This window comes from Pocillopora damicornis, chromosome 5 (assembly GCF_964200805.1).
Source record: "Pocillopora damicornis chromosome 5, jaPocDami1.2, whole genome shotgun sequence".
Classification (NCBI taxonomy): Eukaryota; Metazoa; Cnidaria; class Anthozoa; order Scleractinia; family Pocilloporidae; genus Pocillopora; species Pocillopora damicornis.
In genome coordinates this window covers 140,001-166,404 of record NC_142674.1, presented here as the reverse complement: position 1 = coordinate 166,404, position 26,404 = coordinate 140,001, and the positions used below count along the sequence as shown (strand labels likewise).

The 26,404-nt window shown below is 35.2% G+C and overlaps 3 protein-coding genes across 6 annotated transcripts in view; 2 read left to right on the top strand and 1 right to left on the bottom strand.

Moving 5' to 3' along the window:
• Positions 1–188: 188 nt before the first annotated feature.
• LOC113684035 (GRAM domain-containing protein 4) lies at positions 189–12,433 on the bottom strand. Its single transcript, XM_089207645.1, has 19 exons — positions 11,695–12,433; positions 11,023–11,158; positions 10,161–10,396; positions 9,820–9,893; positions 9,307–9,395; positions 8,929–8,954; positions 8,633–8,724; positions 8,436–8,527; positions 8,190–8,235; positions 7,778–7,849; positions 7,044–7,087; positions 6,696–6,805; positions 6,295–6,353; positions 3,169–3,267; positions 2,613–2,745; positions 2,011–2,098; positions 1,830–1,911; positions 1,256–1,324; positions 189–920 (listed from the first exon to the last, which is right to left on the bottom strand). The coding sequence occupies exons 1-19, from the start codon at positions 12,182–12,184 to the stop codon at positions 831–833; spliced, it is 2,127 nt and encodes a 708-aa protein (XP_089063771.1). The 5' UTR covers positions 12,185–12,433; the 3' UTR covers positions 189–830.
• Positions 12,434–12,482: 49 nt separating this feature from the next.
• The window catches only part of LOC113684080 (ceramide kinase), a 14,386-nt gene continuing 464 nt past the window's right edge, over positions 12,483–26,404 (top strand). Inside the window, exons 1-12 of one of the 4 annotated variants that reach the window (XM_089207647.1) lie at positions 12,483–12,757; positions 13,888–14,133; positions 14,801–14,932; positions 16,366–16,429; positions 16,906–17,063; positions 17,640–17,714; positions 18,302–18,476; positions 18,765–18,845; positions 19,049–19,104; positions 19,697–19,890; positions 20,230–20,429; positions 26,279–26,404. The exon at positions 26,279–26,404 is cut by the window's right edge and continues 464 nt beyond it. In XM_089207647.1, coding sequence (XP_089063773.1) covers positions 12,649–12,757; positions 13,888–14,133; positions 14,801–14,932; positions 16,366–16,429; positions 16,906–17,063; positions 17,640–17,714; positions 18,302–18,476; positions 18,765–18,845; positions 19,049–19,104; positions 19,697–19,890; positions 20,230–20,429; positions 26,279–26,342 — 1,554 coding nt within the window. In that variant the 5' untranslated portion in view covers positions 12,483–12,648 and the 3' untranslated portion in view covers positions 26,343–26,404. Of the gene's footprint in view, positions 12,773–13,887; positions 14,134–14,800; positions 14,933–16,365; positions 16,430–16,905; positions 17,064–17,639; positions 17,715–18,301; positions 18,477–18,764; positions 18,846–19,048; positions 19,105–19,696; positions 19,891–20,229; positions 20,430–20,671; positions 21,535–26,278 lie in introns of those variants that run through there. The other 3 variants (XM_027201388.2, XM_089207646.1, XM_027201386.2) reach the window with 3 other exon arrangements.
• On the top strand, positions 21,353–25,946 carry LOC149044633 (cytochrome P450 27C1-like). Its single transcript, XM_089206577.1, has 4 exons — positions 21,353–21,419; positions 23,929–24,219; positions 24,719–24,816; positions 25,640–25,946. The coding sequence occupies exons 1-4, from the start codon at positions 21,353–21,355 to the stop codon at positions 25,814–25,816; spliced, it is 633 nt and encodes a 210-aa protein (XP_089062703.1). The 3' UTR covers positions 25,817–25,946.

Sequence of the window (26,404 nt, the reverse complement as noted above, 5' to 3'; positions counted from 1 at the left end):
ATATGGCGTGTCAGCCAGGGTGCATTAGAAAAAAAAAAAGAAAATTTACAAATATGAATATTCCGAGATGACATCCTGAGCCAGTAAAGGACTTGTTATGGAGAACACCACCACCAGCCCAAATATTAGGGGTTTCTGGAAGAAAAAGCTGAAATTTACTCAAATAAGTAATAGAATATAAGCAGTCGTAGCCCAAAATTCTTAGCTTTATTGAATAGCTTTTGGAAATATACTCAGTTCTTCTAAAAATGTTCACAAACGGTTATATAAACTGACCATCTATTTAATCATTGTACGCAGTAATAGTCTAGTAAACCCTCTAAGAACTCAGAAAATATCTTAATCGTTATAAAATTATGTTAAAAACAGAGATATCGATACATTACAAAACTGAGCATTCTTTTGCTAGAACCAAGAAAAATTTGACCATAATTTATTTTCCATTGTACATATTTTGGTATGCAATAATTCAATAACACTTCTTCATGACAGAGAAGATTCGATCGCTGATACCAAAATAGTTAGCAATGTTACTTTTCAGAAAGACTTGTGGATAAAAAGTTTTCCCTTAGTTTATACAAAGCCATGTGCTCCTGATGGCTAAATGATACCTACATAATTCCCAATATTTGCATCAGTTGTTGTAAGCTCATCTTATCATTGTCACCATGTAAAACTTAGTATTTCCTTTTAACACTGTATATATATTCGTATTTCTCCATTGATAGATTTTTTCCCACCAATTTTTGAAACTGAAGAAGAACCTGCCGTATGCAAGAGTCTGGGCCATATCTATTCTCGATTTCATGTCAAAGTGTTGATGGCGCCATTTACACCCAGGGAAAATTTCCTGTCCTTCCTGTGGCTCTTATACTTTCAAATACATCATCTCTTCCAATGATTCCACCGAAAATATAAGGCTAGAAATCAAAACAGCTTCCATCAGTAAAAAAATACTGGTATTAAATAACAAAAGATGTTTTCAGTCTTCTTGAGATTAATTAGCAAATGTACGGTGCAGTTTTCCTTACGCTCTCTAATGTTATAAAACCTTTGCCGCTTTGATAAAAGAATGAAGAACGTGAAAAAGCAGTCCCAACATAATCGACTCAGCTGAGGTAAATAGACGGTACACGTTGACGTAGCCAGGAGGGAAATTCTACTCAAAAGCATTTAGGCCAGTTTTGAATAAAATCTTTAAAGCTTGAAACTGATAAAATTTAATAAGGCAAAGTTCTTCTTTATATCCACTTACTTTATCAAGACCTCTAACGTTAACTTCTAGGGCCATTCCTGTTCCAGGCATAATTGCTATTGGCTTTGCCTGAATAACAACAACAACATATTGAAGGTGACATGATATCATGACTGAGGGTAAACCATACACAGATGTGCATGTAAAAGGCCATACAGTGAAATATCAGAAATTTATTGTAGTTACTTAGGCATTACATCGGCCGGTCAGCGACATTAACTGCGGTTAAACAGATACTGGTCTTCAAAGAGTATTGCGCAGAATTCGCAGGGAGCGTCGGAGGGGTTTTTTCATGGGAGGGGAGGGAGGAAGTCAGCATCTCGCAGGCCTTTGGAGGCGCACCTGGTCGTTTCATTAGCATTTTCCTTGCCGGAAAAAGGGGGGGGGGGGGGAGGGGTCGAATTTAGATGCACACAAGGTCGCCCACCTTAAAGGTGAGCATACCATGGAGCCACGTGATCTACAAGCGAACACTTTCCTATATTTCACAGTCACCCGTTGATTAGTTAATTGGATGAGTTGCTGATCAGTTAATTAATAATTAAATTTGTTTCTTGCTCCACCTCCCACATACTTTACTTAAACTGATGATAGTATCCAGCTTAATAACGATATGCTTTCCACTTGATGATCTGGTCTTCTCAAAGCATAAATAACTGTAACGAGAAAGGGTTTAGAAACACATCAGTAAATCTTGTATAATAATGATACAACAAGACATGGCAATCCACAAGCTATTTTTTTTATTTGTTTACCTTTGAGTCAGAAACAATTTTCCATGTTTAACACTTGAGAACGGTTTGTCTTTATCAAGCAAAGCACATCTTTTACCTTCTTCCCAACCTAGAAAAACGCAGAAAGAAAAAAATTCATGAGCAATTGTCAAAAGAAATTCTCTGAACCGCAATTTTCGTAACTGGTAACTCCTATGTCGAAGTTCAGTCTAAGGCTTGAGCCCTTCATCTCATTTGTGCATGGCAGTACGTAGTTTACAACCACGTCCTCGTTATTGGCGTTGAAGGACGCACGTTTCTCCACCTGCGGGGAGGTTTGACATACGCTGGGAAAAGGTTTGCCAGGGGTCTGGCACTCTGGGCTAAAATGGTGCCTGTATGAACTCCTGATCATGAGTTCGATTACCCCTACACCCTAATTCAAGATGCTACCGTTACAAAGCATTGGGCTAAAATTGCAGGAACAACTTTGAAAAGGGGGGAGGACCAATCTTTGTATTCTTGATCGCACCACACGGTAGCGCGTTTTGTTTTTTTAAGGACTGCTTTACAATCGTTTATAAAAAATTTTAAGACCAGTTTTAAGCTAATTGATAGCACAAAGCAAAAAACAAGATCCTCACCTGGCAAAACGATTTCACTTGATGGCAATCTAAATTTCTCGGCCACTGGATTTGAATGAGGACCTATTTGGTGGTGCGATGAACTGCTACTTGGCGATGACGAAGAAGTCGCCGACGTAGAGCGCCCTAAGATCTGAGCAAGTTAGATCTATTACTTAAGGTGACATGTTAGGTGGATGCCTCTGCGACTTAACAACAGGAAAGCATCATTCTTCTTGGCTTCCAGGCGGGCAAAACGGGCTGAGATTTTCCGCTATGTTCAGTCTTGAACACAAAATACCAGAGGGTTTTGGTCCATAAAAATGCTAAAAATAAGTCAGCCAAAAACCAGGAATTCCGAGCTCAAGCTTGGCCGATAACGCATTTTTCTAGTATACCCAGGTAAAAAGGCAGCCGGGCTTTAGGCGGGATCCCGCCAATCCCATCTAGGATCTCTTGTGGCACATATATATACCGGAAGACGAACTGAACTTACACCAGCCTTTCAGATTACCAAAAAAAAAAAAATGGGTTGACTACGAGTAACATGCATAAAGATCAAACTGATCATAAGTACCTCCTGATTTCCATCCACTGAATATCGCGACGCAACCAGGTCTGCCTCAGTTGGTAGTTCTTCCCATAACTTGGCAGTACCATCATATCGCCTCTTAACCTGTTTCCAAAATATCAAGTCACAGAGTTACAGAAATGGCTTGCAAGTGAGTCTTACCATCAGCTTATTGCTTCAATTTAAGGACCCCCAAGAGTGACTAGCATCAAATTTCTCCTCACTACATCGCCCCTGAATCACAAATTAAGGTTACGAGGATAAAGGAAATGATCACCAAATAAAGAAGCTCTTGATTGTTACACAAATTCTCCTAATATTTAGCACCTCAGGATATGTGTGGAGAACAGTATGGAGAATATATGTATTGATGTAACTGTATAAAGGTTTAAGGAGAATATATGTATTGATGTAACTGTATAAAGGTTTAAGGTGAATATATGTATTGATGTAACTGTATAAAGGTTTAAGGTGAATATATGTATTGATGTAACTGTATAAAGGTTTAAGGTGAATATGTGTATTGATGTAACTGTAAAAAGGTTTAAGGTGAATATATGTATTGATGTAACTGTATAAAGGTTTAAGGTGAATATGTGTATTGATGTAACTGTATAAAGGTTTAAGGTGAATATATGTATTGATGTAACTGTATAAAGGTTTAAGGTGAATATATGTATTGATGTAACTGTATAAAGGTTTAAGGTGAATATGTGTATTGATGTAACTGTAAAAAGGTTTAAGGTGAATATATGTATTGATGTAACTGTATAAAGGTTTAAGGTGAATATATGTATTGATGTAACTGTATAAAGGTTTAAGGTGAATATGTGTATTGATGTAACTGTAAAAAGGTTTAAGGTGAATATATGTATTGATGTAACTGTATAAAGGTTTAAGGTGAATATGTGTATTGATGTAACTGTATAAAGGTTTAAGGTGAATATATGTATTGATGTAACTGTATAAAGGTTTAAGGTGAATATATGTATTGATGTAACTGTATAAAGGTTTAAGGTGAATATGTGTATTGATGTAACTGTAAAAAGGTTTAAGGTGAATATATGTATTGATGTAACTGTATAAAGGTTTAAGGTGAATATATGTATTGATGTAACTGTATAAAGGTTGAAGGTGAATATATGTATTGATGTAACTGTATAAAGGTTTAAGGTGAATATATGTATTGATGTAACTGTATAAAGGTTGAAGGTGAATATATGTATTGATGTAACTGTATAAAGGTTTAAGGTGAATATATGTATTGATGTAACTGTATGAAGGTTGAAGGTGAATATATGTATTGATGTAACTGTATAAAGGTTGAAGGTGAATATATGTATTGATGTTACTGTATAAAGGTTGAAGGTGAATATGTGTATTGATGTAACTGTAGAAAGGTTTAAGGTGAATATATGTATTGATGTAACTGTATAAAGGTTGAAGGTGAATATATGTATTGATGTAACTGTATAAAGGTTTAAGGTGAATATATGTATTGATGTAACTGTATAAAGGTTTAAGGTGAATATATGTATTGATGTAACTGTATAAAGGTTTAAGGTGAATATATGTATTGATGTAACTGTATAAAGGTTGAAGGTGAATATATGTATTGATGTAACTGTATAAAGGTTTAAGGTGAATATATGTATTGATGTAACTGTATAAAAGTTTAAGGTGAATATATGTATTGATGTAACTGTATAAAGGTTTAAGGTGAATATATGTATTGATGTAACTGTATAAAGGTTTAAGGTGAATATATGTATTGATGTAACTGTATAAAGGTTGAAGGTGAATATATGTATTGATGTAACTGTATAAAGGTTTAAGGTGAATATATGTATTGATGTAACTGTATAAAAGTTTAAGGTGAATATATGTATTGATGTAACTGTATAAAGGTTGAAGGTGAATATATGTATTGATGTAACTGTATAAAGGTTTAAGGTGAATATGTGTATTGATGTAACTGTATAAAGGTTTAAGGAGAATATATGTATTGATGTAACTGTATAAAGGTTTAAGGTGAATATATGTATTGATGTAACTGTATAAAGGTTTAAGGAGAATATATGTATTGATGTAACTGTATAAAGGTTTAAGGTGAATATATGTATTGATGTAACTGTATAAAGGTTTAAGGTGAATATATGTATTGATGTAACTGTATAAAGGTTTAAGGTGAATATATGTATTGATGTAACTGTATAAAGGTTTAAGGTGAATATATCTATTGATGTAACTGTATAAAGGTTTAAGGTGAATATATGTATTGATGTAACTGTATAAAGGTTTAAGGTGAATATATGTATTGATGTAACTGTATAAAGGTTTAAGGTGAATATATGTATTGATGTAACTGTATAAAGGTTTAAGGTGAATATATGTATTGATGTAACTGTATAAAGGTTTAAGGTGAATATATGTATTGATGTAACTGTATAAAGGTTTAAGGTGAATATATGTATTGATGTAACTGTATAAAGGTTTAAGGTGAATATATGTATTGATGTAACTGTATAAAGGTTGAAGGTGAATATATGTATTGATGTAACTGTATAAAGGTTTAAGGTGAATATATGTATTGATGTAACTGTATAAAGGTTTAAGGAGAATATATGTATTGATGTAACTGTATAAAGGTTTAAGGTGAATATATGTATTGATGTAACTGTATAAAGGTTTAAGGAGAATATATGTATTGATGTAACTGTATAAAGGTTTAAGGTGAATATATGTATTGATGTAACTGTATAAAGGTTTAAGGTGAATATATGTATTGATGTAACTTATAAAGGTTTAAGGTGAATATATGTATTGATGTAACTGTATAAAGGTTTAAGGTGAATATATGTATTGATGTAACTGTATAAAGGTTTAAGGTGAATATATCTATTGATGTAACTGTATAAAGGTTTAAGGTGAATATATGTATTGATGTAACTGTAAAAAGGTTTAAGGTGAATATGTGTATTGATGTAACTGTATAAAGGTTTAAGGAGAATATATGTATTGATGTAACTGTATAAAGGTTTAAGGCGAATATATATCTATTGATGTAACTGTATAAAGGTTTAAGGTATGTATATTGTCGATGATGAAACGACGAAAAGAGCGAAATGTTACCTTTGGAAATCGATGATATATGGGATTCACTATAAACAGCTTTACTCCAAAAGACAACCCTAAAAAAATATCAATTTAGTCAATAGAAACAAATTCATGAATTTATCACAAGTGAAAAGTACTAAATGCCTGCATTTCTTACTGTTGACAAAACTGGCTGTGTTCAAGCCCTGGACAAGTCATGCAAGACAATTTCTTCTCACAATGCCTATAAAAATAAGTCCTTTTGTTTGAGCTATCCTTAGCTAAATTGTGGAAGTTCCTTTCCAATGATTGGTCTATGTGATTACTTTGGTTTTGATTTTACAGCAAATCGAAAGAAAATCATTCTGAAAAAAGACCTGAGAAAGTATGCAGCTATGAACTAAGGTGTTAGCAAAATTTACGAAACAGCGTGTTACCTAACAACGTGAACAAAGTAGGTCCCCTGAGCCCTAAAGACGCCACAAATGCGATATTGAGTACTGTAAAGAGCTTCCTTGTTGCCAAAGGATGTTGCCAAGTTAATAAGCTACAAAAAAAATTAATACCACACATCTCACTGCTGGTTCTCTGTCAATTTTACTGCTATTTGAAAATGAGACCTGTATCTAGCAAGTTTTGATGAGCCCAACAAATTTGGGTATCCTAGGTCAATTTGCAACTGAGCTTAAAAGTCATGCAGTCATCAAAGATTGGCAATAACAAAGTTATATATGAAATGGACTCACAAATCACCAGATGTAGCAACAACACTTATTATAACTCACTTCTTTATTTTTTCCAGAGAGTTTGCCATTTTTCCGAGTGTGTTCTAAGAGAGACAAATAGACTTATCAATCTTTAAACTTCATGTAATGTTCAACACTGTGTCAGAGCTGACCAGTTGGAGGTGAAAGGCATGATGGGAAAAGATAGGGGGGTGAAGATGAAGAGGTAGAACCTTTTTAAAATTAAAAAATGCTGATTGGAAGGAAACAAGAGTGAAACTAACCACATACAGAACTGAGCCCATTTCACAACAGCCAGTCAGAACAAAGTGAGCATCAGAAGGGGCTCATGGGTAGAAAACTCTGAGGTGGCTTACAAGGAAGAAAAGTCATAGTAACCAAGCAACAACTGTTTAGTTTTTGATGCCAGATTACTTGATCAATCAAAGAGCACTAATTGTGAATGAAATGATTATAATCCTGGATTGCCTTTGACTCTCAATTTTAAATTGTTATAAAATGTTCGCCAATTTCCATACAGTTAGTATTTTTTAGGTGAACTTGCATTCACTTCATTACAAGGGTAGACTTCTTGAATTAATTACCCTCCTCTACCTCATTCACCACCTCAGTGTTTAAAATGCACTGACATAAAGCCAATAAGTTTAGAGTTCCAATTTCAACAGAATCTGTCACTTCATTAGCATATAAAAGTAAACTCTCAAAGCAAAAAAGGTGAGGAGATACAGTTATGAAAAGTCAGTAGCCATCAGTGCAACCATTGTAAAACTCACTTGTACTTTCCTTGCCACTTGCAAAACCAGCTGAAATTTGTCTGACCAACTGTGATCTTCTGATGCACCTGCCTGACAATTAATCAGGTTCACAAAAAATAAAAATGAGATTCAGCCCAATAAATTGGCTTTTAAACCACCTTGCTCTTCCTCCATCAGAATATTTTGTTTGCTAAATTAATATTTAAGGTGATTGTCAGTAGTTAAACACGACTGAGCACTAAAAGCAAAAATAGTCACTAACTCTAAATTAAGAGAAACTTTAGCCAGCTATTCCTAATATTTCTGCATTTAACCTCAGTCATACTTCACAAAATCACCCACAGCTCTTTTGCATTTTACACTGAAAAACTGAAAATTTAGACCTAACCACTGTCAGCTACTGTATATCACAATCCCATTAAAAATATACCTCTTCTTTTGATTCATCTGTGAATCCCAAATATCTGGCAATGCCTCTGAAAATATAACCATTGACAGGTCAGTAAAATAAAATTGGTGGAAAGACAACAAAGATTGCAAAACATCATATCCAATTCATCACACAATTTTCTGGGAAGTTGGTAAAAATAAAACTGATTTCATCACAATGTACATGTAATACTTAAGTACAAAGTAAATACTGATACAGAAAATGTACTTTGTAAGTGAAACTCACTTGGCATGGAGATAATTCATAAATAGCTTCCAGATCATGGTAAAAAGGATTAAAGAAAGAAGGTATCCGTACCAAACAGAATACATGTATACCTGTAACATGAAACAAAACAAAACTTCTCAAACATATAATATCATGTACAGAATTTCATGCATAGCTTGTTCAAGACATTAGATGGAATCAAAAACTATACTTACCACAAATATCAAAAAAGATGCTGTGGGATTTGACCATGTGAGCACCTTCCCAACAGACTTGATAAAACCTGTTATAGGTTTAATTCCAGTACCTTTGCGGAAAAAATATATTTCAAGTAATTTTCCTGCCTTCATGTAACTTTTAAGGGAATATACTAGATAGCTGGTCATTTCCGGAGAGAATTGTTTAATAAATATTAACAAATGAATTCTTTGCATTTTAAGGGTTAAATCAAAAGTATGTAACTCCAGTAAAGGCAAATAACAAACACTCTTAATAAATAGTGGATACTTACTGAATCTGTTGATGTTTTCCTTGAGCCTAGAAAAGAAAAAAAACTTGGAGAGTCAGGGATAATGTGGGTCACACAAAAAATGTTCCCTAATCGATCATCAATTCTGCAACAGCACTCTAAACAAGATTGACTCTTTTAACCATAACATCAGTATGCAAGTTCTCCTTACTGTTCTCTATACTTTTCCTATGGTACTTACAAGGAGAATTTGTCTATCAATTAAAAGTTCCTAGAGTTTGCAATCATTTCCTTTAATCTCATGACCTTAATGTGTTACTCAGGGGTGATACTGTTCAGAGAAATTAGATGCTAGTCACTCTTATGTATGGGGTATGGACTTAATAACAACCAATTAACTCATATCTATGGGCAACTTACGTTTTGATGGCCAAGGGATCACCCTCACCATCCTCCTCATCGGTGTCTTCAGGTTCATCATTAACGAAATCCCACAGTCTGTCTCCCAACTAATTATCAGAAAAAATAGTGAGAGTAAATTGAATGTTTAGGGGAATTGCAACTTGATCCCCTTCATAAGAAGAAAAGATGTCAGTCCATCACAGAGAGGGCCTAAAGCAATTGCTTTAGAATTCTGTTCGTACCCTGGGCAGAGAGAGGTACTGTAAGGGGGCAATGTCTTGCTCAGAAAAACATGGTGAGTCTGACAGGGCTTGAAACTGGTCACTAAATAATTATAAGCCACTGCAACTTCCACAAACACAAACTAGTGAAATTAGAAAGAAAGAATAAGGGCTGCAGAGAAAGTTAAGAAGATAACAAAGTATGGGTCATCAGCAGTGTGAAGGAAAGAAGATGCATTAAGTATGCCTCACCCACTATCAAGGCTGATGTAAAAATACATGACAAAATTATAATACACTTTCAACTCACAATGTCAATGACTTTTGCTTTCCAAATTTCCAGTTTTGTCTTAAATCGTTGCACTTTTTGACCATCTCCATCAACTTTAAAAAAGAAGAGATGATTTACGAAATGTGTAAGTCACTTGAAATCTATGATTTTATACAATATAAAGTTTTGGCACACACTCACACAATTAAAAATACCCTTCAAAAGCATGAGTGATTCTTTATTCATATTTATGAATATGTGTAAGTCACTTTAAATCTAAGATTTTATACAATATAAAGTTTTGGCACACACTCACACAATTAAAAAAAACTCTTCAAAAGCATTGAGTGATTCTTCTGACATGAGCTTGGTCTCCTTACCAGATTCAACAGCTGCTTGTTCCTCTAACTGATCTCTTGCATGGCTGCTGTCAAGCACTTCACATGATTCCTGATTTTCTTCTGGGTGAGTTCCTTGACTGCCATTTGTGACATGTGATAGGGTATGTGACTCATCCTCTCCTCCTAGATACACCCAGTCATCACCTTGGTCTCTTTCTGGGTCAGTTCCCTGATGACCACTTTTTGATCTGGGATCTATTCTACTTGCATTTTTCCTTACAAGTGAAATTTGTTGTTACAATTAAAACAATAAAATATTATGCTACTGACAGTAACTCTCAACTTTGCTTTTCTACATATATAGCTTTTCTCAGATATCTCATGAACCTAAAGAGATGAGTAGAGAAAAGCAGGTTCAAGTTATATATGATGCACTTTTCAATCAATTAACTTCAAAATGTTTTGTCAGTCAATAAAAAACTTTTTTTGCTTATATTGCAGTTATGCTACACATCTCTTCTAAAAGAAATAAAAATACCTTTTAAAAAAAATGTAAATTTGATTTAGCTGTATATTAACGACTCTTTCAAAAATAATTCCACACATCGGCAGACTGATAATGAATTAAGGATTTTAACACAAGTTGCATGATCATTTCCAAACATAAATAAACATTAAAGAAATACCTTGAAATTGCTCCATAATTATTAAATTATAAAGCTCTCATAAAGGCTTAGTTCCCTAAACTGAAAACAGATGACATCCCAAAATTTCTATCACTCTATACTTGTATCTTGAGGTGCACTGTTTCATCATGAACTTCTTGGATACCAGGAACTAAGATTATTCCTGTCTCTTGTGTAAGTTCAATATGCATCAAATGAACTTCCAAATATCTTACCTATGTAGTTTTGAACTGGATGATTTCTGTTTCTGTTTAAGTTTCTCCCTTAGTTCATTATTTTTAGCTCTTTCTTCTTGGATTTCCTTCTGAAGTTTCTGAACATCCACAGCTTTCAGTTTCTCCAGTTGCACACCTTATATTAAACAAAGAGTGGCATTAACTTTTCAATTGACCCTATTTATACAGTATGCGATTATTTAAGTCAATAAAGCTTCAAAAAGTTGTTATAGTCAATACCTCATAATGAAACCATCAGAATTTCATGGGATGCTGATGGACAGATTTTGTATTAAAAATACCAAACAAAAATGTCACAATTCAAAAAATGTTTGTTATGATAACAATTGTTCCACATCAAGAAGCAAATCTCTTTTTGTAAGTGGAAAGTGGTGAGCATAAGGAACTCATGGAAATTATTGATCATAGCTACCATATTATCCTCAATAAAAGAGACTGAAAAATTGGACCAAGAAATCCCACGCCTTGGTTGTTCAAAGGGTGCATAATAGCTTCTGTGGCTACAAACCCCCTTGTTAACTATGCGACACCTCCCCCCCCCTCCCTCTCGCCTTCCCCCGTCCTTATTCCCATCTTTTGCATGGGTCTTTCTCTCTAAGATTTCTAACGTTTAAGTGATCTATCAACCTCAATCCGTGATCTTTCACTTACTCATGTCCTGATAATCAATCATGGTGTTAACAAGCTGTTCTTGAAGTTGAGCCAGCTGGGTTTCGTAAATCTCTCTTTCGGAGCTTGAAAATTCCCCTCTATTCGGAGTAACCTTTTGATCGCAATTCCCCTTCCCTCCATGAATCTCGTGTAACGTAGGTTTCGCCGAGCCATCTTCTTCATCCAGGCTTTCCTTATCGGAGCTGCTACTGTGGGGGGATTCGAGAAACTCGTGGCTGAAATCTGTGGTTAGCACTTCACCATGCGTACTGCAACCAACTGTTTCTGCGACAAGTGCATTTAAATTTTCATGATCACCATTCGTATTTTTAGCATCTTCGTGACCTCCATCGCGGTGAAAGAAGGAGTGCGATCTTCCATGAGAAGTTTTTCCTCGATTTTCATTCTTAGTTGAATCAGTGGCTTGCTTTCCACGGAACGCAGAACGAAGCATATTTCCAGATATCTCACCTCTTTCACAATACGTCATCTGTTTGTTTTGTTCCAAATTAAGATCCTCTCTTGCTTGTGCTCGATTCCCTGTCAGGGCGGGGGGAGCTCTGATAAAGAGATTTCATCGATTCCATCTCTGTAGTAAAAGTTTTACCGTGTTCACGTTGATTTTTTTATCCAGCTTTCTTCAAGTTAATTAAAATGATTTTTCATTTAAATAAGTTTTGAGAAATCTTTTGGCTCAATTGTGGAAAAAAAAAAAAGATAAAGAAAAAAGAAAATCCCCCCCCCCTGAACATTACCCTCCGTGCCCTTGATAAAAAAAGAGTAATCCCACAATACAGTGGGATCATGTTAGACCGCCATGTTTGTAATCTACGAGTACAAGCTGTGTAAACATCTGGCCGGGCCGCGGGCTTTTCCAACAGTTTCCAGGCACAAAAGGAATTGTAACACCTGAGTTATTTAAGTGGAAATGCCTCATGTTCTCTCAGCGAAGAAATGAACGAAATAAGCGAGTCTGAACGCGGATTGAAGGCCGTTTTTAAGGTACAAGGGAAGCTGTATGATGTCTATCTTGATGAAAATGAAATCGTGTGGACCTTACAAGGCGAGTTGAGTTCAGGTATTTACTAAGCATGCCAAAAGCATTGGCTTATATCGGAAGCGTCGTTCGTCTATTTTTGAGACTTTTTTGCAAGTAAAATCGTTCTCCGATTGAACTTAAAAGCTTTGGTGAACCGTTTGACATCAATTGATTCCATTAGGACATGTCAACACCAAGTTAATGTTCGATCCAGTTTCATAAATTAAATGTATATATCACTTTCCTCATATGTTTTTATACGTTCTAGTAATCGTTAAACTAATCGGCTCTGTATTTATCTCGATCGTGTATACCTCAAGCTAAATTTTAAGTATGCAATTGAGTGAAGCGTAACAATGACAGAACAAAGTGGCAGAAACTGAAACAGCAGTTTCACGTCGAAAGTAAATGTTTAGAGAGAAAACATCTCATGAAAGAGAAAGTTTTCTAGCCTTATGCAATTAAACACCTTTTAATTGTGTGAGATACCTTTAAAGTTAGGAAGTCGTTTCACATGTACAGTTTATGTAATGAAAATTGCACGAGTGTTTTTTGCATTAATTCCTTATATGAATATGATCATTTTAAGTATTGCTCTTATACGAGCCTTTTTACGGTTCTGCTCATCTGAAAGGCTTGAAAGTTGCTTCCATCTGTTTTAAGATATGAGTGGTTGGTCTTCTATATCATGTTGCCTTTATGCACCTTAGATAACGATAGTATAGTAATGGTGAATTTTTCTCCTCATTTTTTTCCTTCACCAAAGACACTGAATAGTAATATTATTATAACATGGCTGAACTGAATTTTTTTATTTTTCCCAACATAAAAGAAATTTGCAGTCAGCCCAGGAAAAAATTTCCACAAGAAATTGAAATGTAACTGCAGCAAACAAGTAAAGTATTCTCACTGATGGCTGTTTGGAAATGTTGCTTAAGTGAGGATGCTTCTTGGAGGAGAGGGGACTCAAAATATATTTCAACAAGGGTGCTTTCCCTCAAGATCCAAAATCTGATACATTGACAAGCCCTCAAGGCAAACTTTTACATATGTGTATGTGTGCAAATTAATCTTAATATTTAACATATTATAAATTTTGCATAAGAAATTGAATATTTTTTTATATTGACATGAACTCTTGTTGATGTAAACAGCCTCCAGCACACGCAATTACAACCTTTCCACAAGATCTGTGAAACTGTCAGATATCATTGGTGCATGGATAGCAAAACGACGCATACCCAGGAATGAAAGCAGGGATGGTGAACTTGTTGGATTTACTATTTTTACCTTCCAAAAAGCTGAAAACAGGAAGCTGTGTGAAGCAAGGATAACATTTGAGAGTGAGGACCAAAATGTCTGTGACATGTGGGTTGTTAAGATTAACGACACTCTAAAGAGTAAGTTTTAACATGGTTAATTAGGTAGGGTTTCTTTTAGTTTAGCTCTGTAAAGGGAATGCTGAAAAAAAACTTAGGGGCAGGGCTGAGAAAAGGAGCTACAAAAAAGAAGAATTTTCATGAACCTTATACCTATAAACAGCTTTAAGTAGAATGTTTAAAAATTGTAGTTGATCAAAAATAAGGAATAATTTATGAAACAAATTAGTCACTAGGACATTAGATGACAGCATCTAATTCTCAGAATTAGTTACAGATAACTCATGATGGCTAAGCCAATTAAAACTCGTGAGTTGCATTATTCATTGATCCAATTTAATAAAGATAAGTATGCTACAGACATAACAAAGTCTCTGACTTAGCATAGTCTGTGACCAAAAATGTTTCCAGTCTTCTCCACCTTACTTGTAATTCACAATTTGCCAAGGGCTTATAACGATATTAAACAACTCTTTGTAGTATTGCTATATCTTGGATTTTTAATTTAAATTTTTTATTTTTATACGTACTATCACAAATGTATAGTACAAATTTGTAGAGGCTAACTACAATACACGTCTTTAAGAATTCGTACGATTCTGTGATCTTCCACGCAAAATTTCAGACAACATTTATAAATCATAGTTTCTTTTTTTTCTTTTTTCTTTTTTTTTTTTTTCCTGTTTAGGTATTCCTAGCAGACCTCGTAAGCTGAAAGTAGTAATAAATCCTAGAAGTAAAAAAGGTGAAGCAAGGCTTGTGTACTTAAAAAAGGTTGCACCTTTATTTGAGAAGGCTGGCATCAGGGCAGATCTCATGAGTAAGTTATTTGTAGTAGTTGCTCATAATTTTAGTGCAAATTCGAAAAAGTGTGTTACTAGTTGCATGTGTTTTGTCCACGTGTATTGTATGTGACAGTTATAATAAACCCTGCCAAATTGTGTGTAAATTGATAATTAAAAACACCTTAATTTATTAGTCACATATAACAAAGTATGTATTACTAACAATTTAACACTTTACTTTCTAAAACATATATCAATTTTTTCTTTTTTTATTCAAGTCCTGAATTTAAAAAGAAAAGCAAAGTTAGTTAGGCATGTAGTTTAATGGTTGAGACAATATCTGTTGTGTTTAACAAGTTCACCAAGGTAGCTCCAAGCCTGGATATGTAGGGTTTGGTAATATAAATATTAATACCAAAGCTATCAAATTATTAAATTAAATGTGTGTTGATTGTAAAGATCCTGGTGCCCAAATGTGGCAAAACCACAGATACCATTCTGACATAAACAAAGAGTTTACTTACTTACTCACTTACTCTCTCACTTTCTGACTGACTGACTGACTGACTGATTGACTTACTGACTGACTTACTGACTGATTGACTTACTGACTGACTGACTGACTGACTGACTGATTGACTTACTGACTGACTGACTGACTGATTGACTTGCTGACTGACTTACTGACTGATTGACTTACTGACTGACTTACTGACTGACTGACTGATTGACTGACTGACTGATTGACTTACTGACTGATTGACTTACTGACTGATTGACTTACTGACTGACTGACTGGCTGACTGATTGACTTACTGACTGACTGACTGACTGATTGACTTACTGACTGACTTACTGACTGATTGACTTACTGACTGACTTACTGACTGATTGACTTACTGACTGACTTACTGACTGATTGACTTAATGACTGACTTACTGACTGATTGACTTACTGACTGACTTACTGACTGACTGACTGATTGACTTACTGACTGATTGACTTACTGACTGACTGACTGGCTGACTGATTGACTTACTGACTGACTGACTGGCTGACTGATTGACTTACTGACTGACTGACTGACTGACTGGCTGACTGATTGACTTACTGACTGACTGACTGATTGACTTACTGACTGACTGACTGACTGATTGACTTACTGACTGACTGACAGATTGACTTACTGACTGACTGACTGATTGACTTACTGACTGACTGACAGTCATTTACAGTACAATCTGTAGCAGTGAGATAAGCAAATAGATTCAGATGCATTTTGTAAAATGTTTCTGCAGAGCTCACCATGATTTGTTCATGTGCAAGCATTACATGGTTTGACTTTAACTTTAATTTTATCATTATCAAATTAATTATCTTGAAGTTTGATCAACAGGGATAAAATTTGAATCAGATATAAACAGCTTTAAAATAATCTCTAATAAGTTGGATTTAAAACTTATTTAGTGACACAGTGGGCAGGACATGCTTGGGAGTTCTTCCAAACTGCAGAGCTTTCCACATATGATGGGTAAGGAAATATATTTCCAATGTAAATTATAATTTACAGGGCCCAAAAGAAGTTACTTTAAATTCTAAGCTAAATGATAATGTATTAAAGTAAAATCCCTTGATTTTAAAGGAAATAATAACATTTTTTACTAGAGTTTAACCAGTTGAATTAAAGTCATTCTTCTTAAAAAAAATAATTAGAATAATGCTTGGTTAAGGTTTCAGCAAAACCATAGCAGTGATGAATAATAATATTGTAAACTCCACTAGACTTGATTTATTGTTCAGTGTAATGTTTAAGATATAAACTTAATTTAACCCAATGATGAAAATATGTTAGAAAATAGCAAAACTGTATCCAGCCACCTTAACAGTTATCACTGGAAGATGTATTTTGGGAATGTTGCCTAAACTGACATCTCAACCATTATTATTGTCAATACTCAGTGATAAGAAACAATTACAGCACTAAGTGTTGAATGTAAAAATTTTCAGGGTTGTTTGTGTTGGAGGAGATGGTATTGTGCATGAAGTTGTTAATGGATTATTAGAGAAGTCACATGGAAATGTTGGAATTGATCTGGTTGATGGAACCTTACCTGAGAAGTTCAGTGCTCTGCCACTCAGCATGCGAATTGGAATCATTCCTGCAGGTACTACTAATTCAATGCAACATCTGTGATTAAAGAGGCTTCTATTGTTTGAAGATTGGCCACAGGACATATTCTTTTTTTTTTTCTTTTTTTTTTTTTTGCGGTATACTGTAATTGAGATTATAGTATGTAGTGTCTATACAAAGAAAAGAAGTATTTTTCTTCCAAAAATCTGCACTTTAAGATTCTGGAAAAGAACTTGTTTAAAATCTAAACTTAAAACTGAGGCTTCAAGGCTTGATCCTCAAATCTTGAAAGTTTTTTGAAGTGAGGATCAAGTTTAAAGCAAGACTATCATCCTACTTTAAGGCTTTTATTGTTCCTCTAACTGAAACTAAATTGATCAGAAAATGAGGTTTAAATTCAAGACACTCATACCAACTTGAAGCAATAAACGATTTAATACTCTTAATTTTGCTTTCCTTTTGTTTTAAAGCAAGGATGTAAAATGAACTCTATTATTCCAGGGAACACACTTTATTTATACTAATTATGCATGATAATCTAAACAGTCAAACAAAAAATTTTGTGATTTCAAGTATCATGAAGGAATATACATTCAATTACTTTTTTTAGGTTCAACAGAGGTGGTGGTTTATTCAGCACAGGGATCTAATGATCCTGTCACGTCTGCTATACATATAATTTTAGGTAATTACTCCACAAATAGCTTTTATTATAGGTTTTGCTCTTTTATACATAGAACAAAATTGAGGTTAAAACACTCATGAAATTGATTTGAGCCCATATTTGTGTTAAAAAATACTCACTCTTTGACCTGAAATCTCTTTTCAGGACAAGCGGCAAAATTAATTTCATGATTTTTTTGGATGATATCGATTGGTATAAAAACATGGTGGAAAGCAAGAGAAAGATAGTAAATAAAACAGAGGCCAAAAAACTGTCACAAATATGTTTTACAACACCCTGCATACTACAATGTCTATATGTAGTGTAGATGCACACACCCTCCATTAACTTTCTAGATGTGTCCGTGTTTCCCTTGAATTCTATTTTGAGAGCAAAATAGATCAAATTCAAGCACCATTACTGTGTTGATTGTTGGGCACCAATCCATATAAAAACTTCTTAATGTTCATCAGTTTTTCCTTTTAGTCTCTTTATGAGAGGAGCTTTGCTCTAGTATCTTACAGATCCCTTGGAAACTGGTTTTAATATATACAACTGCGCAGATGTAATAATGGTATTCATCTTTATATTATATGTATTTGCTTCAGGTCACACAATATCACTGGATATATGTTCTCTGTGGAGTGAAAACAAACACATCAGGTTCACATTTTCACTGGCTTATGGCTTCCTCGGAGATGTGTTAAAAACTAGTGAGCAACATCGTTGGATGGGTCCCAAACGATACAAATGGGGAGCTGTGAGGAGGCTCTGGAAACTCAGGTGAACTAATTAAACTTCAATTTTAGAACAATATTTTATTATGCTGAATGCTTTTCTCTAAATGTATCTTTTATTTTCGTATCTTCAATATAATTTTGTTTTATTTTGTTTGTGCTTTTATCAAATATCATCAGCTGGCCTTAATGGGTTTGTTGTTCAGTTGTTATTGTATTTTAAGCCAGAGTAGGCTAGTTTTCTTCGATCTTGGTTTTGATTTTAGGGGATTATCCCAATATGTAAAACTTTCAAAAGTTAGCTAGCTGTTATCTTGAATATATTAATTTGTAGATCATATGATGTTGAGGTGAAGTATCTTCTAAGTCCTTATCCTGAACACCATCCAAGAGATAACACTCGCTGTAGAATAGGGTAAGTCATGGAGTAAAATAACCTACTCTTATACTAGTGTAGATCTCTTTCACAATGACATCACATTTGCTATACTGTGTTTCCTAGGATATATCTTGTATAGAAGGGATGAAAGGAAAACCTGCTTCTACTACTTGTAAAAGCAATTTTAAATTTTGGTGATCAAATTATTTATCAAGGTGTTTTAACTTGTACGTGTGTAGGTGTGAGGTTTGTAGTAAGGAAGATGATCAAGATTGGCAAAGTGAGCAAAATCAAGGTACTTACTGAGATAAAGACTTCATGTAATTCATGGCCCCTGTTCAAGTTTCATACATGTATGTACAACACATGTGAATTGAGCCAAATATTGTCCCAGTGTGTTATGTGAGGGTCAAAATGAATAATTTTAGCTCACTTAAATGATAGGTTTGTAGTTGTTATACTGGTTTACCATCTGTCTTTCATCATTTTTCTCTGCAAATATAATGTGGAAATGAAATAGAAAAATAGAGAAATGAAAGGAGAGAAAATGTAATAAACATGATACTATATCAGATGAATTTAAAATGATGAGGAAATGAATTGTAATGAATCATCATAGCTAAAGAACTGACTAGTTTTGGCAACCTTCTGTTATTTAACTCACTTAATATTTTGCAATAATGAAATGATCCAGCCATTAGAACTTGAGCTTCAGTGACTCTAAGCTGGGAAAGCATTGAAAAGACAGTAGCAATGGCTCTGTAGCAAATAACATCAGTAAAAACATGACCAGATCCAAGATGGGCTAGCAGGTAGGTTCCATTTTCAAGAAAGGAAAGTTGTATTTTTCTGGCTTATTTTCTCAATTTATCTTATTTTATGAACAGAATGGAAGTCATTTCACTCTCGTGTTTATGGGGTGAACTTTTACACTCTTCCCAATCTGTGTGAGATATCCCCAGAGGGGCCGTCACCCTGCTGTCACTTGGGAGATGGTTTTACAGACCTTGTTATTATTAAAGACTGCTCAAGACTTCAATTGAAATCACATATTCAGCGAAACTTCAATTACAAAGACCAGGTTTGTTTGTTATGATGATTATATGTGATGGGCTTAATAGCATCTGCTGCTTAATAAATGAGGTAACTTTCCTTGCGAGAATGAAGATTGGTTAAGGAAAAACGGTAAAAATCAATCCTTTAAATGGGGATCATAAAACAGAGAAAGAGGAAAAAGAAAAGAAAAGTAGGGACACCAGAAGAGGCATTCCTTTACTCGCACTTCAAACACAGTAGTCCCGCTTTTTATCCATTTGCTCTGATTAAAATTACAACAAAAATTTAAAATTTCTATTGAAATACTGTTTAATTCATCACATTGGTCTTCATCCCTTTTGTTATTTACCCACTCTCTTTGCAGTTTGCATTTGGCTTCATTGAAACACACCGTGTCAAAGAATGTCATATTCATGCTTGTGACAAGAGTGGTGTCCCTGTGAGTGGTACGGATAGTCTCTTGCATGGTGGTAGCTATAGAGGAAGGAGGAATCCAAAGGAGCAACCAGTTGGTGTATGGAATGTAGATGGTGAAGTGCTCAGGCAGGCATCTCTATCACTCAGGTATCCAACAGTGTAACTCATAACAGGTTTTTTTTGTTTTGCATAGCATTACTTGAAGTGAACTAGACTCTCCAAAGCTACATGTACTCTTGAGTCCAGCTTGAATGAATTTAGGCATTCAATGGTCGAAATGCACAAGGCCTATTCAACTTTGTGGCTGTAGGAAAAAAAGAACAGTGCACCAAAAAATGGAGAAATTTTTTTAAATTTAAATTCCTTACCTATTTTTCATTGGTTTCTAGAGTTCACAGACAAATTGTAACTATATTTGGAAGTGGTATAGAGGATGTCTCGCAACAAAAGTGTCGCTTCCTGAAATGACAAAGCATTGGTAAAATTTAAAGGAGCTTATTTCTAGTATGTAATTCTTGTATCGTTCATAATGCATTTGCATGTGATGGATACAGGATGAACATCAAGGTCTACTGGATAGGGAACAAAATCCCTCTGAACAAATGGCTATCCAGCAGACATTGCTATTTGTTTAAACCTCACATGCAACATTTGTAAAGTTTATCCTACTATGTTGAAAGTTATTTAAGATTAAAGCATTGACAACATCTTCTGGCCTCTACTAAGTTAAAGGTTATCTGACATTAGCCAGAATTTAGATTGGAACACCAGACATTACTTTTCTCATACCCACGCGAGGAACGTTTCTCAAAATATTTATACCAGTGTTGGTGTTTTTGAGAAGATTCTTTCTCCATTATCTGTTGGAGTTTTAATTCTTTTTTAATATAAAGTATAATTGAACTATCTCCCTAAATTTATATTATTTATGTATTTATTCATTTGTCAAATGATTTAATTAAATTGCGTTGGCCCCATAGTGGTGACAATTGGTGACCATTTATCAAAATTATCATATTCTGAAAATAATGTAACGCAAAATGCCATTAAGTTTATTGAGGACTCGTAATATGAAGGAAGTATCGTCCGAAGTAGATTTTGATGAATTTACTACGCGTTTACGAAGTGAACTCCAATGTACTGTATTACTGATCAGCAGTCAGCTATAGTTGCTGAAATATTACCGCGTGGTTTAGGTGTCCACTTTGTAAAGTTTCCACTGTATGAATTTAGCAATAGAACGTCGTGAAAATAATATTGATAAATTGAAACTCCTTTAACCCCTTAGACAGCAAGTATAGTGTCGCCCATTAATTATGACCCTGAGTGCAACTAGAGTCGATTAGTTGGGAACAAATACGTTCCGCGATACAAGCCCCAGTGTTTATATCGCTGGATTGCTTGTTGCGGATAGCTGTAGTATTACAAATGGTTTGTAAACGGCACATGGTCTTACTGACATGATTGTGGACACAAAACTAGATTCCAGTTTGGAAGGAAAAAAGCAAACTCCGTTTATACGAACCTACTGCCTGGTAAACATCGTGTCATGTGCATTCTAACATTTTCAAGACTATTCAGTTCACTAATTCAGTGTGGCTTAAGAGATTTCAAAGACTTTTTTTCTCTCTAAGTGATCATTATTTTTTTTTCAAACAGTTTTTACACTGAAAGGAGCATCCTAAGGATTGGATTAATAAATATAAATATAAATCAAGTAAGAACTTGAAGAAAAGTTAGCCTCGCCTGCAAAAACGTGTATGGTTGACACACAAGCGTAAAGGAAGGTGTGTCGTCAGCAAGGGAACTAAAGGAGAGCAGTTATTCTAGGACTGTGGGTAACTAACCCTTTGGCATATACCTTGTCAGATATGGTTTCCTCAATCTTCCTTCTTCAAGGTAGAAACGTCTGAAACTAGGGTATATTAGTCCTATATTTGAGGACCTTGCGTCGTGTGTTAACAGCTTTTAAGTTGAAATTACTGAATCAGTTACATCAAAAAAACATTTGCAGAAATCGATAGGCACTCGACGGATTTCCTCATCGTTGTTCACGTTAAGGATACTAGTATGGTTCATATGTGTAATCAGGGCTGTTTCAGTGGAATATTCTTATCTACTGAGACCGATTCAAGTTCGTACATGTCTAATTATATTGGGCGGAAAATTAAAAAAGACAACTACTAGATTCTTGTTTTGAGTGAATTTTTGCGACGACGGGTGTTCAGTAGTGATGTGAGATTTGTATTGGGGAAAGCTGATTGTCACGATTTAAAGGTTTATTAAATACATAAACCAACACTGATGCATTCAGTCCCATAAAAGTACAATCACAGTTATGAATTTATTCCCGAAACTAAAGGAGATCTGGCCATAAACCATATATATATATATATATATATATAAATATTATGGGAGGAAAAAAGGACGTAACTACGTTTCCCGACAAGCCTGTTTCGTGAATCGCTTCACTCTTCAGGGGTTTAATGAAAGAATATTCATGTGACTATCGTTTATATACTAGGAAAATTTGCATAATACGCGGTAAACTTAAAAACTTTAAAGTTCAGCTGTTGCGTAGCAACGCTTTGTTTCTATGCCGGCATGAAGATACGAGTTCGTTACGCTTATTTAGTGATGAGAGGTCGGGTCGGTAAATTATAATTTACCGACCCGACCTCTCATCACTAAATAAGCGTAACGAACTCGTATCTTCATGCCGGCACAGAAACAAAGCGTTGCTACGCAACAGCTGAACTTTAAAGTTTTTAAGTTTACCGCGTATTATGCAAATTTTCCTAGTATATAAACGATAGTCACATGAATATTCTTTCATTAAACCCCTGAAGAGTGAAGCGATTCACGAAACAGGCTTGTCGGGAAACGTAGTTACGTCCTTTTTTCCTCCCATAATATTTATTCTGCTCTACTTCAACGTATTGAGCACTGTTCCACGCGAAAATCGACTCGCAAACTTCCTATATATATATATATATATATATATATATATATATATAACTAACTGTGTATATATATATATATATATATATATATATAAATATTATGAGAGGAAAAAAGGACGTAACTACATTTCCCGACAAGCCTGTTTCGTGAATCGCTTCACTCTTCAGGGGTTTAATGAAAGAATATTCATGTGACAATCGTTTATATACTAGGAAAATTTGCATAATACGCGGTAAACTTAAAAACTTTAAAGTTCAGCTGTTGCGTAGCAACGCTTTGTTTCTGTGCCGGCATGAAGATACGAGTTCGTTACGCTTATTTAGTGATGAGAGGTCGGATCGGTAAATTATAAGGAATTTTTCTTTTTCCGACCTCTCATCACTAAATAAGCGTAACGAACTCGTATCTTCATGCCGGCACAGAAACAAAGCGTTGCTACGCAACAGCTGAACTTTAAAGTTTTGAAGTTTACAGAGCTTATCTCTTGGCATCTCAAACAGCCTGCCAAGTCTCTCCCACATAAGAGAATGTGGGAAACAGGGAGAGGGGCAAGTCAAGTTTATTTCACTCCCTAAGAAATAAGTGTCTTCTATTCAAGGTTGGTTGTATTTTTCTCAACTTTTTGTCTTTGTTTTTTTTTTGTCTAATTTCATCATTTTATGTTTTATATGTTTTAATTAAGGTGTGGGCACATTGGCTTTTGATGCTAGAGTTGGGTTATACAATGATCCACCAAGTGAGGAAGCCTTGAGGTTCATTGGATCAATGCATGATATTTTTCAAAGCCTCCATGCCTTTGTTTTTGGAATTGTGGAGAAAAATTTATTTCAATACATGAAAACCCCAAACTTTGTCAAGCTTGAGCGTGCATCGGACACTGCATTTGAAATTACACGTGGATATATTGATAGGAAAATGAAAGATCTTGAAGAAATGGCTCATAAAGGATCAGATGATTCTCAAGAATCTGAAGGTAAAATCTGGATGGGCAAGATTCTGCCTAAGGAATGATACCTGTTTCATTATATTTGCAATGAAATGAAAACGGGGAGAAAAATCAGGAGATTAAATTGGTGGTTACTGGTAGTAGGGCAGAGGGCTTGAAGCTGGGACCAACAGATTGTAAGCCTAGTTCCCTAACCACACTGTCTCCCTGACTTCTATGGATTAAATCATCAGATTCCACTAAATGCTGTGGTGTTTTAAAAGGCTCTTAGCACACCACAATGTAGATCCCTTCCCAACCCATTTCTACAAGTCACAAGAGCAACATTACATGTCTACGACAACATGGGATAAAGAAGGGTCTTTCCAAGTGTTCCCTTCCCCAAAAAAATTACTTTGACTTAAATTGTATTCAGTTAGGTCAACAAAAGTGTATCAGTTCTCTGGTTTTAGGACCAACAAATAAGGTACAGAGTTAGTGCACAGAGTAATGAACTAAAAACTGTTTGTTATTTATTTTTCCATAGCTGTTTCATTGTTAACTTACCTGCTAACACGTGAGGACTTGACCCCGGAAGAAATTTATGCCAACACCTTTACTCTGTTTGCAGGAGGTGTTGACACAGTAAGTTGGTTTATCATTCCGCATGTTTTGACAAACTGAATCCAACCACTGTAAATAGTTACATAATGGCCAGTGACAAAACCCAAACATGAATCAGGAAATATGTTTTTCGACAGGTGAGGAGAGAGTTTGGTCTGCTGAGCTATGCCAGGGTAATCACTAAACTCAACAGAAAATGATCATCACAACCATGCTTCTGTTTGTAAAGATAGCTTAAGCTATCTTTACAAACAGAAGCATAAAACCGATATGCTTCTGTTATAACGAGTTAGCAATTAATCTATTAACTGTGACCAGACTTTTATTTTGAACTCTGTGAGTGTGAGCTGGAAATCAAGTAAGCAACGCAAGAAATCTTCAACTCGACAACCGAGCCGTTAAAGTGAACTGCACACTTACACGCGCATCGAGCGAGTGTAATTCCCATGAATTAGCTGCTTGAAACAAGCACACTTTTATAATTACATGCAAAGTGCTTGAACTAAAAATAGATGAATTAACAGGAAAATGATGCCCATTTTGGACGAGATATTCAATCTGGAGCAAGGAGGGCAGGCATGGAGGTGTAGAAAACAGAGATGGATGGCCATCATTTGTTAAATCCCGGCAAAAAGATGCTGAAACTCCGTACCTAAACCTCGTCTGTTCTGTTGGCAGGGGTTTGAATATTTATTAGGGAAGTGATAAAGGAAAAATGACCAGGTAAAAATGAAGGGTACTCTCCTAGTTGTAAGTGAAATGGAGCACCCCTGTCAAAATTTGGATACATCTTTGGGGCTCTTTTGGTTTTCTATCTCACCCTGAATTATTTTTCCCTTTTTAGACAAGTTACACCACTCTGTGGGCATTGTACCACCTTGCAAGAAATCAAGAAATTCAACAAATCCTTTACCAGGAAATATTTGGCATTCTGGGGAAAGATGGAGATGTTACGGCTGGAAGTTATTTTACCTGTTATAACAAAAAGAAAAAATTAGAATTTACCGATTCATCCTATTAAATGAACTATTTCTACCGTGACATAGTGTTTTTCCTAAACATCAGCTTAATCCCGGTGTCCCAGCGGATTTGGACCCCCCTAGATTTGGACCCCCCGGTCCAAATCCGCTAGCGGATACGGACCCCCCCGGTCCAAATCCGCTAGCGGATATGGACCCCCTCCGCGGATTTGGACCCCCAACAAAACTGAGTGAAAACATCGTCCTCAACGTTCTAGTAAAAATGGATGATACTTTACGTTCCAGTGCGTACTAAAGTATGTTTTTCATTCAAAACATGCGTATCGTTAATGTATACGAACTGGCATCCCGTCGGATGTTTCTTTTGACCAAGGGAAAATGCCCAAGAGTTAATTTGATGTCTGGAGAGAGGTCGGTTTTGAACCTTTTCCGCGATAGTCGAACACCACTAGATTCAATAGGAGACAAACTTGTGACACTAATTTATTTTGTCATTATTCAAGGCCCGAGTGTTTGGACGACATGGTTCGGTGCGAGTTGTGCGAGGAATGGTTTCACATGATTTAAGACTACCCCGGAGGGCGAGTGGCTCTGCATTGTCTGCAGATCGCCAGACTCTGACGTCTTCG

What these genes read in the sequence shown, in the direction of transcription:
- LOC113684035 (XM_089207645.1), bottom strand. Translation starts at nt 12,184, where the DNA reads ATGACGTATTGTGAAAGAGGTGAGATATCTGGAAATATGCTTCGTTCT. An exon ending in GATTGATTATCAGGACATGA is followed by an intron (nt 11,159 to 11,694) that starts GTAAGTGAAAGA and finishes GTTTAATATAAG; the next exon opens with GTGTGCAACTGGAGAAACTG. An exon ending in GGAAAACATCAACAGATTCA is followed by an intron (nt 8,725 to 8,928) that starts GTAAGTATCCAC and finishes TTTTCCGCAAAG; the next exon opens with GTACTGGAATTAAACCTATA.
- LOC149044633 (XM_089206577.1), top strand. Translation starts at nt 21,353, where the DNA reads ATGAAGGAAGTATCGTCCGAAGTAGATTTTGATGAATTTACTACGCGT. An exon ending in TTTACGAAGTGAACTCCAAT is followed by an intron (nt 21,420 to 23,928) that starts GTACTGTATTAC and finishes GTTTTAATTAAG; the next exon opens with GTGTGGGCACATTGGCTTTT. An exon ending in TTGCAGGAGGTGTTGACACA is followed by an intron (nt 24,817 to 25,639) that starts GTAAGTTGGTTT and finishes TTCCCTTTTTAG; the next exon opens with ACAAGTTACACCACTCTGTG.